This window comes from Phaseolus vulgaris, chromosome 3, assembly GCF_000499845.2.
Source record: "Phaseolus vulgaris cultivar G19833 chromosome 3, P. vulgaris v2.0, whole genome shotgun sequence".
In the NCBI taxonomy this organism is placed as follows: Eukaryota; Viridiplantae; Streptophyta; class Magnoliopsida; order Fabales; family Fabaceae; genus Phaseolus; species Phaseolus vulgaris.
The window spans coordinates 42,541,435-42,557,808 of NC_023757.2; the positions used below are offsets into that span (position 1 = coordinate 42,541,435).

The 16,374-nt window shown below is 30.4% G+C and overlaps 1 protein-coding gene across 1 annotated transcript; it reads right to left on the bottom strand.

Annotated features, from left to right (window-relative positions):
- Positions 1-11,715: 11,715 nt before the first annotated feature.
- On the bottom strand, positions 11,716-15,306 carry LOC137807868 (probable inactive poly [ADP-ribose] polymerase SRO5). Its single transcript, XM_068608703.1, has 5 exons — positions 14,499-15,306; positions 14,131-14,369; positions 13,895-14,028; positions 13,109-13,204; positions 11,716-12,166 (listed from the first exon to the last, which is right to left on the bottom strand). Exons 1-5 carry the CDS (start codon positions 14,927-14,929, stop codon positions 12,086-12,088), a joined length of 981 nt encoding a protein of 326 aa, XP_068464804.1. The 5' UTR covers positions 14,930-15,306; the 3' UTR covers positions 11,716-12,085.
- Between the last annotated feature and the right edge of the window lie 1,068 nt (positions 15,307-16,374).

Below are 16,374 nucleotides of genomic sequence, written 5' to 3' on the forward strand. Positions count from 1 at the left end.
ATTCGGGTAACGGGTCCTAGTTCCAAAGCTTAGTTCGTTACAGTAGAAGAAAAATGGTCTACCTTCTGTACTATGCGCCACCCTAAAGTAATAAATTTTAAGTGTTGTCATTTATTTACTGCCTCTTTGGTTTATTGCATAATATGGTGAATTATATTCAAGTAAATTATTTCTTGTTGAGAAAAATTAAGTTAAAGTCGGCTGTAAAGAACAATTAAACTTTACTTTATTTCCTTGGGTTGTGGAAAGTAGAAGAATGATCTAGAATGATTCAGAGAAAAAATTTAACAAAAAGTTAGATAATTTAATTTAATGAAAAAATGAATTTGAATATAAAGTTTATTAATATATATAATTAATTTAATTATATTAACATAGATTTACCTGTTTTTTTAGTGTAATATTAAAAGTACTTTATGTATATCTTTTAAAATATAAATATTAGTTGAAAAAATGAATAAATCAATTCTTAAGAATATTAATAATTTAAAGCAATATTTTTTATAAATTTCACACTTTGTTCTCATATCACAACAATTTCTCACTAAAAAAAATCTCAATAAATTATTTCAAATAGCCATGAACAAATATGCAATATCCTGTGAATGTATCTTGTGTAAAGTGATTTACTAATTGTTAAGACATTATATAATAATCACATAAAATGCCATGAATAATTGATTAATAATTGATAAAGATGTTTTTGTTATTCATTGAAATGACTTTAAATATTTAATTAGGGAATTATTTTATTATTAACCAAAATAACTTGTATTGCTTATTTATGAGTTTATTTTATTATTAACTCAGAAGATATTACACACGTAAATAACATGCACTACTTTAAAAAATAGTTTCATTAATAACTGACATGTCATGTACAAATTTATTAATTATTTATTGAAAAGATAGGATAGAAAGTGAACAAGTAAACGAAAACAGGAAAATTAGAGTAGAAAATAATACTTTTTAGATTAAATAAAAATAATAATTCTATTTACTTTAAATAATTTTAATTTTGACATTGTTTTTCGTATATAAAATATCATAATTAATTATAAATAACCTAAAAAAATAATGATGCTCCACATAAGTAAACATATATTATATATTATAATTATGGGTGCAATATAAATAATTATATGCACTTTACTTTTTACAATATTCATCTATTTTGCTTGGATTGGAAAAAAGTAAAAAAAAAAGATAAAGAAATAAAAAATAAAATGAAAAGTAAAATTGTTTAATTAAAAAAATAAGAAAAAAAAATATATTTATTATAATATTTTTGTTTTTTAATATTATTATTATTTTAATTATTTATTTCATTATAATAAAAACATATAAATATTAATAAAAAATTAGTGACATAATTAATCATAAGAAAAATAATATTACAAACATCAAACAAAGTAAAAAGTTACACACACTCAAAAATCAATCCTACAAACAAAATTTGGAACTGATGATCACATCACCTTCACATTCAGATCTTCTAACTTAGGGTTCTATTTGAAATTAAAACCAGTTTCCCTTACCTGATTTTGAGTTGGTATTCAATAAGAGTTTCAAACCTACTAAAAACTCAAGGATAACTTAACCTGCACCATAGAGTGGTGATAAAAAATATAACTAAATCACTAGAACCATGGGCTAGAGACTAATCCTGAAGTTAGTAACCTTACATGCAACAACATCTACCAAGACAAACTTGACATTTAAAAAATTGACTCAAAGGAAAAATGTGCAAAAATAAACTTAATTTGTCTAAAACTATAATCGGACAGTCTTGTAGCATTCGTTGTCAAGAATCCAATGGAGACTCCAATCATCATTATGATGCATAGATGTATAGAAAGTTAGAAAGAAGACAAAGGAAGGAAAGAAAAATGAAAAGTTTAGAAAATGGTGGTTCTTTTAAAATAAAATTGAATAACTAACTTTTTTATTTATATATTTTTTTTATTGTAATAATAAAATATTTATCATTTAAAATATACCACATTTATTCTATATTTTTTTTTTAGGTACTTACAAAAATCATATTTATAAAATTTACATTAAAATATTATTTTTATTAATAAAAAACTCACAAACGACTTCAATATATATCCAATAACGAAAAACTAGCACAAAAAAAACCCGTGTACTATTTTTTTAAATTTGTATTATTTTTAACTAAAAGTACACATTTAACTAGGAGGTTATTTTCTTATTCACCAAAATGGCGTTTAAGAGGTTTGTTGTTATTTACATAAATGACTTGTAGACTTTATTTATTATTTGATACATTGTATATACATTATTTATACTAAAATTTCTTACACCACTTAACAATATTGTTTTTAGTATTACTAAAAAATTATTGAATAGAAATCAATTGTAGATACCAAAATTTTATTAATTTATTTTAAATTTGGTAGCAAAAGTCTTGATAACTAATTAGATACCAATTTAGAAACTATTTATCAATAATAAAAATTAATTTAAAATCAATAAATTTTTTAGTCTCTAAAATAACATCTAATTTGGTCACTATAATACCTAATTATTTTTTGTCTTTAAAGTTAGTTTTTTTTCAATGATTTTATTGTAGTGTAGGTTGACAAAACGGGTGAATCTAACTCATTTTAACTCAGCTGGCGATTTACGTGCTATAATAAAATAAGTTGAAAATCATCACCCATTTCACTAAAACTTCATCAATCTCAATTTTTTAAAATTTTTCAAATATATTTAATCATATAAATATTTTTTAAGTTTTTAATTGATTAATTATATTTATAATCGAATAAATTATTACATTTACATATTAAATTACTCTATTATAATTAATAATTAAAATTTAATTTATAAATATTAATTATTTATGTTATAATATTATTTCATATTTACATCATTAAAATAATATAATATAATATAAAATTTTAATATTTTTAAAAATATTTAATTTTAAAATAAGCGAACTACCATCTTAGTTCACCAAAACAGCAACTCAATCTACCAATTTTGAGAGATTAACGATCAAAATCCATTTTACTACTCCAAACTGTCATTCATTAAAATAACACACTTCGATAAAATTACTTGTGCAAGAAGTTAGGATATTACTCCCCAAAATTATGCGTCAATTGTCTAAGACTTTGTTTTACTCATTAAAATTAATTACAACACTTAATAAAAAAAAATCATTACTCACCAAATAGCATATACTGCTTGATTAGGAGGTTGTTTTAGTACTTTATACATGTTGATTGTTTAGGAAATTCTTTTATTCATTAATGTTGTGTATGACTTGAGTAAAAAGTTGTTTTTCTACTTATCCAAATGACTTATATATATTGCATGATTATGAGATTCTGTTTTATTCACCAGAATGATATGCATGGTTCGACTATAACTTGTTTTCAGTAAGTAATTACAAAATTGTTTGATTTATTAATAAAAATATATTTATAATGATTTAGTGTGATATTATAATTGATCCGTTATCGAAAATACTTTTGTGGAACATTCTTCCCCTCGGTTTTCTTCTGCACCTGCTTGCAAAACCGTGTGAAGCTACTCCTGTGCCAATCTCCAAAACCCTTCCCTTACGTTTTTATGTTTGTCTCGTTACTTAAACCCTAATCCGTCACCCTCAATCTATTTTGATTGTTTTCTTCGGAGGCATTGCCTTTAACAACGTCATGGAAAAACTATGAATTTCACAACCTGCGTCACTCACACTCATTTTTTTTTGTTTCTTTTTGTTTTTGTCTTCTATTCTATTGGGGTTGACGGTGGAGTAAGGACTCTTAAAGAAGCTTTCCTGATTCTCCATGCATTATATCAATTCACACCGCACTCAACATATTGAGTGAAATGTCTTATCTCTAATAATTTAATTTTTTTTATTTTCTAATATTTATTTTTTAAATTAAATCATAAAGTTCTGAATATATAAATATAAATAAGCTTATTTGAATAATATAAATGACTTTTCGGATGTCAAAATTCGTAAGTAAACATAAAAGAGTTCTAAATATCAATCCACAGCACACCATTCTGGATATGAAAATTCAGAACTCATAACTCACTTCCAAATATGATCATCCAAAAGTTTAAATAAAATACCAAAATGACCTTCCAAATTTTAAAATTCAAAATGTATAAAAATCACTTTCGAATTTGTACATATGTAAGAAAAATAAAATTAAAAACAATATTAGATTTTAAATTTTGCGTTAGTTACATATCATAATTAATATAATTAATAATATGGTGCAGGAGAAATTGTCAAGAAGCTTTGCTTTTCCTAGGCCCACGCCATATCTAAAGCCTATAGGTCACACTTCACATTGACCTCGTCTTGCTCATCCATTCCAATGTTATGCTTTCCCGAATTCTCATTATTTTTCTTTCACTTTTGTCTGAAATGTTTGATGCTGTTTAAGGTTGCATGTGTCGGTTTTAGGACGTCGTTATGAGAGTCGTGACCAAAGGATTAAAACGGAGGAAATGTTATAATGTCTAAGATCATTCATATTGATAAATATGAAATATCATTAGTTAGAGGGCTGTTAATAATTATTAGCGTGGCTAATTAGACTAATACTTATATTAATGCAATAATATAGTTGTTAAATTTTTTTTTAAAACAAACTCAATATTGTCACATCAAAAAATACACATTGTCCAAAAAAATAGCATATTGGAGGTTATATCTTCAATATTTTTATCACGTCTTTATCTTCAAAATAAAAGAAAAAAATGATCTTTAATTTTTCTTTTTCAATCTAATTTGTATTGATACAATGTTATTTTATTATTGTTTATTTATATTATTTTAACTTTATTTAATTTTTAATCCGTTAATGATCTTTCAACTTTCGTAAATAAACCTAAAACACTAAAAATATATTTAGTAATTGTAAGGTGTTAAAAGTAAAAGTTCAACCACGAACACTATACATAGGTGATCTGTTTAATAGGTAAGTAGAGTGTTTTTTATCTGATAATTAAGCAAATTGATTCTAACTTCATCATTGGAGCACCTTGCAAGTACACATCCAACCGAGAGTGAGTCTGGACCCAGTAGCCAAAAGTTGACCCATATCCAACAACCGAGAGATAGCCCAAATTCAATAGTTAAGAGTAAGCTCAAGCCCAAATAATAGAGTCCAAGTCATTGCAAGAGACCGAAAAATCATGAGGAGGAGAAAAAGTTAGTTACTTCAAAGACTCTGTAAGAACACTAATGAATATTAAACTTTTTGTTTCATCCTTATTTAATAATTGATATGCTCATACTCTCTTATATAAGAATGACAAAAGATTAGGGTGCTTAGGGTTGGTGCATACTTGTTATCTGGTCCGTTTAAAAAATTCATAAAAAAAATCAGTGAATTTTTTTTATAAATATATGTACCGTCCCAGGATCTGGTAGGAATAAGGGCGAGCTGTTTGGCCCATTAGATGAACCCTGAACCAATCAACCTAATTGGTCGTCAGACACAAAAAGTGGGTCTGACCGACTTGATCCAAAATGTGGCAGATTGAGCCCAATGGTCCATATCATTGGGCTCACCGATTGTGATAGGAGAGGGTCCTCACGTCACCACCTAATTAATGTAATTTTCACATATCACAAATGTCACAATTACATGCACAATATTCCTGATTATATCTCATAAATACCGTGATTACTTGCACAATATTCTTGATTATGTCTCATAAATACTATAACCACCTGCATGATATCCCCGATTATATCCCACTTTGTATTATAATTACCTGTACAATATTCCCGAATATATGGGATAAATAATTCGATTATACGACGAAACGTTTAAATTTAAATACATGATGTTCAGATTTTATGAAAAGTTACCGTAATATGACACATTAATGACGGAAGGAACCTGACTTGAGCGTCAGAGTGTCATCGCAGGAGAAGTCTCCCTCGTTTCCTGAAGGTTAATTTAGTAGAGCTTGGAAGGAGAGTACTACAAGCTCATCCATATTCCGACCGACCTCGAGACGACTACGAGAACAATACCAGTTGACATTTTTTACTTAATTAAATAAAATTTAAGTCTTTAAAATATAAATAGATTAAAAACTTAAAGTTAAAGTACAATTAAAATTGCACACTAAACTATTAATGTAAATGTATTTGTTCTTTTTAAAAACCAAATGTGAACGGAGTTGCCAAGGCACACTCTGTTTTCTTCTCTTATTCTGATTATTGGTGTCTTAACCTTTTGATTTGCATGATGATGATTCATTGATAAATTGCTTTGATGGGTTTAGGGTTTAGATGGTTTATGAGGTTTGTTAGAGGCTCTTGAAATGTTAGTTGAAAGTTTTTTTTAGGGTCCATGTTTTTTGGGAGATCAAAATTGAACCACCTTTGAAGTGATTCATATTTATTTGTTCTTTCTTGTTAATAAAAAAAACGAGTTACATTAAAAATAAATTCAATTTCATAAGTGTAAGAAAAATAAATAAATATGTAAATCAAATTATAAAGAATTATCCAATATGTAATTATTAATATTCTTTTACTAATAGTTTTATTTTGATAACTTGATTTTAAAAAAATACTTAAATAAGATTCACTAAAAATGACAAGTGGGTAGGGGGTTGGATAAAATGATACTTGTAACAGAACCAGGTGTAATTAAGATATTCATTTAGCATATGTTACATACATACTGGTCGGCTTCAAATAACCAAGATTTCAGTTTTTTAATCCAATACTGGTCACTATTAACGGTTTCAACTCATTTTTAAAATGAGAAATTAACTTTTAAACTCTCATTTTGTCTCACTTCTATTTTATAACTCCATTTAATAATAAAATATTATATTTAATTAATAAAAATAAATATAAGCAAAATATTAAAATAAAATAATAATATATTTAGTTATGAAATGAAAGTGAAAAAAAAAATATTGGTATGAAAGTATCCTTTTTAAAATCGAATATTTGATTACGCAATGATACTCACTTCTTTCTTGTTTTCTGCTTCGAGTTAGTTAGATTTTAAGTGGATAAACAAAATTGATCAACCATAATTAATGTTATTTTATTGTTCACTGACAAGTATGTGTATTGATTTAGAAAGTCGTTTTTACTAAATTACTTTTAGAAAAAATATTCTTCTGAAATATTTTTAAAATAAAAATATTTTTTCACATTTTTTATACAAAATAATTTTAACTTACAACCTTTTGAAATAACTTACCCTTAGGAACTGTTTTTATTCTTCAATTAAAATTAACGTGGATGACTTGAAGATGAATGAACATTGTTTGTTATCAAAACGAGTGGGAAATGGTTTAAATAGTATAAACAAATTACCAGTTAATTATATGCTTTATCACAAAATATAAAAAATAAAATTATAAAAATCACCACCAATTTCTCAACAGCTACAAAATCTCATCCCCATAATATAATAATCTATTTTTTTTATTATGAATTAAAATAAAAATAGTGATAATAATGATGATATCGATCATACCATAAGATGGTTAAACAATTAAGTTTTGGTGAGCAATTACAAAAATGAAACAATATTATTAAATAAGTTCGAATATAGATATTAAACAACGAACCCGTGGAAGGAACTATAATATTTTAAAATGTTTTAAATTTAAATAAAACATTTAATAGTATTTTTAAATAATTAAAATTAATATATTTGAATGTAAACACTACATATGAATTTTTTTTTTATCTTTCTTTCCTTTTGTTGATAAAAAAATTGTGTTATTATTATTTTTGTTAAGCGACAAAATTGAAATAAATGATTTAACACGTCTCATTTCTTAGAACATTGTTTATTTTTATTTTTTCTATTTCTTGGCTCTAACATCTGGAAGAATAATGAGCAAAGAGATCAAAGTGATAGACATAAACGCATGCATGGGAAATCAAAACTAAAGTCATTCGAAATAGGAATGCGTATGAATACACCAAGAAAAATGATTTTTTTTATCTAAGATCTTAAACTGTTATTTAGAATATAGCATCAATTAAAATACAAAATGGTAAATTAATGTATTTCCTTTATATTGAATAAGGACTATGATGGTAGAAATTTGAGTACTTTTCTTAAAAGATATGGTGATAACCCTAAAATAGTTTCTTCACCATGGATAATTCTCCAAGATTTGTCACCAAAATTCAAAATATTCTTTCCTGTAGTCATGGTTGTTTGCCTTTCAATTATTTAGGAGTGTCTATCTTTGTTGGTGCTCCAAAGTGTCGGTTTCTTCAACCTTTGGCTGATAAAGTTAAATTGAAGCTAACATCTTGGAAAGGTAAATCTCTTAGCATGATGGGTCGAATTCAACTAGTCAATACGGTGATTACTGGATTTCTAGCTTATAGTTTTAATATGTATAAGTGGCCTGTTTCACTTATTAAGCAAGTTGAGCAGTGGTGTCGGAATTTTATTTGGACTGGTGATATTCTGAAAAAATGTATAGTTACCGTTAATTGGGGGACAATTTGTTCACCTCTTGAGGATGGAGGCTTGAATATTATTAATCTTCATCATGAAAATAATGCATATCTTCTTAAGCTTGCTTGGAACTTTGCTTATAGCAACAAACCTTGGTCTTTACTCTTGAAAGCCAGAGTTCTTAAATCAAAATATGAGTTTAGAACGGTTTATAAATCTTCCTCTCTCTGGCTTGGAATTAAGCAATTTTACTCTACCATACTTGATTATACTTCTTGGACTGGTGGTACAGGTTCTTTTATTAATTTCTGGAATGATAAATGGTGTTCTACTACTTCTTTAGCAAATATTGCAGGGTTATCTGATGGTGTTAGCATTTCGGATACAGTCTCTCAATTTTGGACAGGTTGTGATTGGAATATTCCCTTATCTTTACAGTAGATGCCTCATTTTTTTAATCATATCATGGTTAGAGAGGAACAGGATATTCCTAATTTGATTTTAAATGAGTCTGGTCGTTTCACTCTTAAATTGGCTAAGACTTTTTTCTTGGAACTAGGAGTTCCAGGTGGTTGGGGTAAATTCATTTGGTCTTCATCTATTATGCCTTCCAAAACTCTAGTACTCTGGAAAAAATTTCATGGGCGACTTCCTACAGATCAACATATTCAGAATAAAGGTTTGCATATATGTTCTATGTGTACGCTTTGTGAAAAGCATGAGGAATCTATTCAACATCTATTTTTTGAATGTTCTAACGCATTGCATATTTGGAGTTGGGTTCGACAAATTTTTCTTACTTCTCATTTCTCTAATAAGGATTATCTACTTTCTTTTATTAAGAGTGGTGGTAGTCCTTTGGTTAAATTGATTAAGCTTGCAGTGATAGCCTTTTCTATATGGATGATATGGCGTATGAGGAATTATGCTAGATTTCAGGATAAGATTGATGTTTCTAAGGCTATTTCGATAATTAAAGATTTAACTTGTCTAGTGGGAAATTCGTCTAAAGCTTCAATGAAGAATGATATGTTGGACTTCAACGTGATTAAGTTTTTCGGTATTAAGACTCGTAGTGGTAAAGTTCTTCGTCCTCTTCCTATTAGATGAAAATTTCCTTCACCAGGTTAGGTTAAAATTAATACTGATGGGACTGCTAGGGGGCATCCTGGTCTTACTACTTGTTGAGGTATTTTTTGTGGGAGTATGAGAGAATTTATTGGTGCTTTTTCAGCGTTTCTTGAAGTTCAGCTGCTTTGGTTACTGAGTTTTATGGAGTTATACATGCTATGGAGGAAGCTCAAAAAATGAGACTTACTAATGTATGGCTTGAATGTGATCCTGCCTTGGTTTGTGCTGCGTTTACTGCTAGGACTAATGTTCCGTGGATGCTTCAAAATCGATGGAATAGTTGTCTTAATTTTTGTGGGACAATCAAGTTTAGGGTTACTCATATCTTTCGTGAAGGAAATGCGTGTGCTGATAAGTTGACTAATTTAAGATTTATTCATAGAGAATCATTTCATTGGTATAATAGACTCTCAGCTAGTCTGTTCTTAGAATTCTTTATGAATATGTATAATCTACCTATGTATCGTTTTTGTTAACATATGGGTTTTAGTCTAGTCCCCCCATATTTTTGTATTTTTTTTATTTTTTTTTAATAATTTTATTTTTCATGAGATGGCATATGATTGTTGTTACTTGAGGTGTCAGCCTAGCTGATATGTCAAGTGCATAGTAATGCCTAACATGAAAAATTTTTATAAAAAAAAATAATGACTATGATGGATGCATGCATTAGTTAGAAAATATATAGCTTACTTGGTTTAGTTGGTGACTATTTATACCTTTCAAACTTTTTAACATTATATATATTCATAGTGTAGAATGATTAATTTTGTTAATATTTTTTAGTTTAATAAGTTCACATAATTTAGAAATTAAGGTCAAAAAATTTTAAATACATTTCTTACTTAAGTCTTTAAATCGAAAACTTGAGTAAATACATTTTTTTTCTTCTTACTATATGTATTTATTTATGGATGATCACCCTTTATAGTCCTTAATTGTGCCAATTTACCATTGATTTTTAGTGTAACATCCTAGATGTTAGCCTTAACATGTATATCTTAAGAAGATAAAGATAAGTAAATGACCATCCTCTATTTTCATTGTACATGTTTTAAGTGAGTTAGGTTGGAGTAGTTAGTACTTTTATATCACTCATTCTTATTAGACTGGTATTTTACTTTCTTATTTTATCTATCAAATCGTAAAAGTAATATTTAACAAAATATATTTACGAAACTTATTAATTAACTTCAAAAACTTATGTTAACTGTTATAGAAACTAATATTTTGCATATGATTAATCTTATAAATTCTAAAAAAATTACAACATTCTCAAGCCAAATTATGAAATTAAGTTACAAATTTCTAAATATACATCCTTAAATTACTTTTCAGAAAGAATAATTTTATAAAAAAAAATGAAAGTGAAGTGCGTGTTCAGCCAAAAAGCTGTCATGCCTCGCGGGACCACAGTTCAATCAATTTATCGTTTAAAAAACGTCTAAAATTGAAACAGTTTTTTAGTCAGGCAAAAACACAAAAAAATGAGACATTTCTACGTTATTCTTCGATTCAGATTAACTTTGATTTCGTTGCTTTCAAAGGTTTGGTCAAACCCAATAAAAGTCCATTACCATTACCTAATGACTTTACTATCTTCAGCAGTTTTTCTCCTTCTTGTCCAAGTAACTAAGCCACACATTTTGACTTTTTACGAATGCCTTTCAGGCAGCCCTCTATACATCAGGACAACCCTTTTGGTTCCTTTCTCAATCCTCTATCAAGTACCAAAGACTCCATAAATTTTCAATTCCTTCTTGTGCCAGTGCCACTGAGAATGTAACTTGCCATGGAGACGATCACCCATATGGAAGTGGAGAAGAAGGAATAAAAACTAAATTTATGAACATAATAACTCCGATGAGGATGGGATAAAATGACAATCTTGACAGTTAAACAGGACAAGTTAAGCTTACTTATCAAACTAAACCAATTATATTTCATCAGTTCATTTCCCCCCGAACAAGAACCAATCCGTCCTTGCACACCCTTAATATCCCACGGAAGCACAATTCGAATCAATTGACTGATTTAAAAGTGCAAAGACTTACTGAATTTGAGTATACAGGGTCATTAAATTCTAAACCATGGAAATAGATGCCCGAACAATTTGGATGCACGCATATAACCCAAACTGAACAATCTCTTGATTTAATTTCAGAGTTTATCAAATACTTCAAAGAACTCCCATGTCCTTAGCCAATGAGCAAAGATAAAGGAACATTTGATGTTGGCAAATTGCAGCCACCATGGTAAAGGTATATTTATTTCAACCAGTAACTGTAACTAACTAGAAAGAAAAAGAATCACCTATATCCCAGAATGAGTATATCATCCTAGAAGCAAATTAAAAGGTCTAAAATGATATGCTCTACTCCGTGGTTTCACATACCCCCTCAATGTAAGTTTGGTTAGTATTATGAGCATTGTGTTTCTTTAAGTATTCTATCACTTCGTGTAATAGCTAATAGAACTCGTATGAACAATCATTCCTTTCATGCTACTGGCTGTCCCCTTACTCTTCTTTCCCCTTGCCCTTCTTTCCCCTTGTTTGCTTTAAAGTTTGCAGGTGTTTTCTGAAAAACAAATTCACCAAGGTAGGTTAGAAACCTATTCATGACCAAAATAAGAGAAGACACAAAAACTATAGCTCATACTGTAGAAAGGCATTACATAAATTACAAAGTTTCGTAGCCATGTTAGATTTTTATCAGGAACACAGACTGTAAATGATATCTTACTCTCGCACTTCATTATCCTGAAATACGGGCTAGCTCTTGTTCTTTACGATAAGAATACATACACTATATTCATAACAGAATCAACAGGACCAATTTTTGAAACAGCTTTGTCTTTCTTTCCAAAGGAGGGTGTTTTGAGTATAAAATCTCACTCTATGCAACTGGCAAGTGACTGCCTTCGAATAAATTTAATTATACATTTAAGCAACTCATCATTTAACAATGATGTTAAACTAATTCCAACATGGCCTCTATTCACTTTGAAGCTAAATTCACTTCAATGGTTTCCATAATAATCCAAAAGTAGGAATTACATTCACATCCACATTGACCGACCCCCAACAATTCAGTGACGCGAGGAACTGGCAAAAATATGCGCATTAACGAAGGCACTAGGGAGAAAGTAATGCCGATGAGTATCATTATCATTTCCATTATTTAGACAACTTTGCCGGCCAGCCTTTCAACGCCTTAATTGAAGAAAATTGTAGTCATTCATGATGATCTCTCTCCACAACTTACTTACAGTTGGTTTATAATAGTTCAAAATTAACTAGTATGAACCAAGTGAATACTTAATCATTTCAAAGCGTTCGGAAAGCATAATGCAAAGTGTCGTCTTGGTGTAATTCGAACAATGAGTATTATTAACTTTATTCACAACAAGACCATTATGTTCAATGTTTTTAAACTCCTAGACAAACAAATCTGCCACGACAAACATTCTTTAAACTTAGGAAGAACAATATCATCACAAAGAGGTTAGAATAGATGTACCTTGGCTCTGAAAGATTTGATGATGGAAATTAGCAATTTGTCGCCTGCTATATTTCTCACCCTCTGTATCATCTCATATCGAGAAATCCTCAGTTCCTGCAAAGCAGAAGAAAGCTCACTCAATATCATATCTATCGATTACGGAAAATAGAGTGCAATGATTAACTCTGAAATATAGCAAGACAGCAGGACGTGGGATGACTGCTATTTTAAACATTACAACACAAACTAAAAATCATTAGTTTACACATAATTATAAATGCCATAACAAATCACAAAAAAAATCCAAAATTAAGGAAATTCATTGTAAATAATAAGTCACAGTTTACTAAAAAATGTAAGATGACAGTGAAATTAATAGAAAAAAGAAAAATTGACGTAAACTGAAAGGAATGGGAAAGAAAGATCGAAACATGGGATAAAAAATAGTCCTATAATGTGTCAAGGACTAGATGTCAAACAGATGCACAGATAGCGTTTTTGTAGAATATTTTACCCAAATAAACCCTGAAAATTTATCTTCAAAGGGTAAAATGGATTTTTAAGCCTACATCAACATAGCATTGCTATGGCGCGCCAAAAGCCACTAGTTTGGTGGCTACTGCAATAGTTGTGGCTGGTATTGAAAAGTGCTATACTATTTGAATCCTATAACGGTCTATCGCCGCTCCACTCAGCTATCCTGCTATAGAGCTCCTACAGCTTGCTGTTGACTACTATGTTCAATATGTAACCATTTAAGCTAAGAAAAAACTAGCCACTGTCTCAAATTCTAAAAGCACTTACTGTATAATCTTTGCGTATCTTTACAATGGTGGCAACTTCAGCAGGAGGCAAAATCCTCGAAAGCACCGAAATCAAAGCCGGGAATGGCATCCACGGCGAAGAGGGCCTCAAAGGTTCCCTAATATTTACATTCCCTACAAAATCAAGCACACGCAGAGTCTCAGAATAACATCAGGAATCAGTCACAAGACTAGGAAAGACAAGCACCACAACAAAAAAACTCACAAACACCAAACCTTTTAAGGAAGGAAGCGTGAAACTCAAAACATATTCAGGCAAAACATGAGTGTTGAGCCGGTTACACCAAATAACATACTCCTTGGGAGCCAAAAGATCGTCCACCCCAGAATCATACTCTTCAGAACTCGAACGGCGTTGATTAGAGCCACGTGGCACCACCTCCGTCTTCCCCAAGATAACGCTACACAGCAACAAGTACCTCACGCCGTCACTGTCTACACCAGAGCTCTTCACACTGCATTCCGCAGACGCAAAAAATAGTAAAATTCAGAAACCTTCAAATTGACAAACCAATACTGAAAAAACACACAACAATGAAATAAAATGATAAAATTGATTAATGGAACAGTGAAATCAGACGTGCCTTTGGAGTGGGTAATCCAGTGGAGAGAGACGCAGGCCGTTACAGTGCGCGTGGCCGAAACCATGTTGGGCGATATCAGCTATCTCTTCCTTACCGGACGCACCGTACCAAGCCAACCTGACGTTGGCCTGACCCTCGTGCAATTCCCCCGCCGCACGCGCGAAAACCTGAAAGCACTGAGCACGCGCTCTTGCCATGACAGAGGAATGCGCGTTCTTGGCAATCGTCACCACCTCGGGCCTCAACCCGTTAACGGTCAAGCTACGGACAAATCTAGTGTGGACGCGACAGCCGTCTTCGGGCGCCGGTACAAAGGCTCCGGAAAACGTCCCCTCGGCCCCGGAAACCCCGCTCTCGCAATCAGAAACGAGTGAGTCTTCATCGGAATCATATGTAGGTGTGTCGGATGAATGATGAATTGGTCGGTCCATAGTGCAGAGAGAAGAAAGGGGGAATCGAAAGTGGGAAAGAGGGGAGGAGGAGCGAGGAAAGATTGGAAGAATTTGGGAAATTAAAAGAGTTGGTGGGAGAATCTTTTGGTCATGTTTATAGATACAGAAAACTTGGGGTGGAAGGAAAGAGGAACACGAGGGTTGTGTGTTACAGATTTTGTGAGAGAAACGGTAACGGGCTGAGGAAGAAAAGAGAGGTTAGGGTGAAGGCGGTGGAAGAACATGGCTATTATCACATCAAGTTTTTAAGAACCGACCTTCTCATTGATCGTGTAAGCCCCTGTTTGATTTTTATTTCGCTTTAGCCAATTCCTGCATCCTTGGGCGTTAAGGCACTGGTCAAACTTTGCATCTATTTATATTTTTTTATTAATTCTTATCAATTATATAAGATGTCAAACCTATTATTTTATTCCCATCCTCACAATGCCGCGTGTTACCGCTTTCCCCTTTTAATCTGTATTTGTTTTAGGGTTTAGTGAATATCAAGGAGGAGAGGAAAAAGATAGATTTGATTGGAAAGATACTTTTTCAACTTAGTTTACTCTATTAAGAAAAAAAAAATGGAAATTTAAGTGATGTCATGAGTGTAGTTGTTAAAAAAGTTTATGAAATTGCAAAATTACAATTTTGCAATAATGATTAAATTAAATTTAAAATAAAATATAATTATTTGTTTATTTGTATTCTTAAAAAAGACTTAGAAACTGTTATTCTTTCGGCAAAATGTGTTGACTCCTCGAATTTTCTGAACTTCTTGAGTTGGGTTTTCGGTTTATTCCTGCTTCAAGTTGAGTTTATGGTTGACAAACTTACTAGGTTAGACTAAATCAACTGGACCTTTTGACTTCTCGTCTCGGTCTCTTCTTATGGTTGGATGAGTGTACCTGCAAGACGTTCCGATGTTAAAGTCAGAATCAGTTTGATATAATTATCAGATAAATTCACTTTATATACCTCTTAGATTGATGACCTATTTATAATGTTCTTTTATTGGACCCATAACCTATTTGAATTTTTCTTTTTGTACCTAATATATTTTTTAAACATACATCTATAAATTTGGATTCTATCATTATGGACATTGTTACAGAAACCATTTTATAATTTTATTTATTTATATTTTTTATATTCAATCTTCCAACTCGATCTTTCAACCTAATCTTTTTCGGTTGACCTTTGGCCTACAATTTGTATATGAAATTTGTATGTGATTAAAATATTATTTCTATTACTGTTTGTGGATTTAGTAGAAAATACGAGTTGTGTTGGGTTTAGGGTGAATGCATTTGTGTTGGGTTCATAGTTTCCTTCTTCCTTCTTGGATTCGTGGTTCTTTGCTTGGTGTGAGTTGAGTTCGTCCTATGTGTGAAGTGCAATTGAGGTTGGTGCTCTTACGTGTTGAAGAAAGATATTGCTTGGGA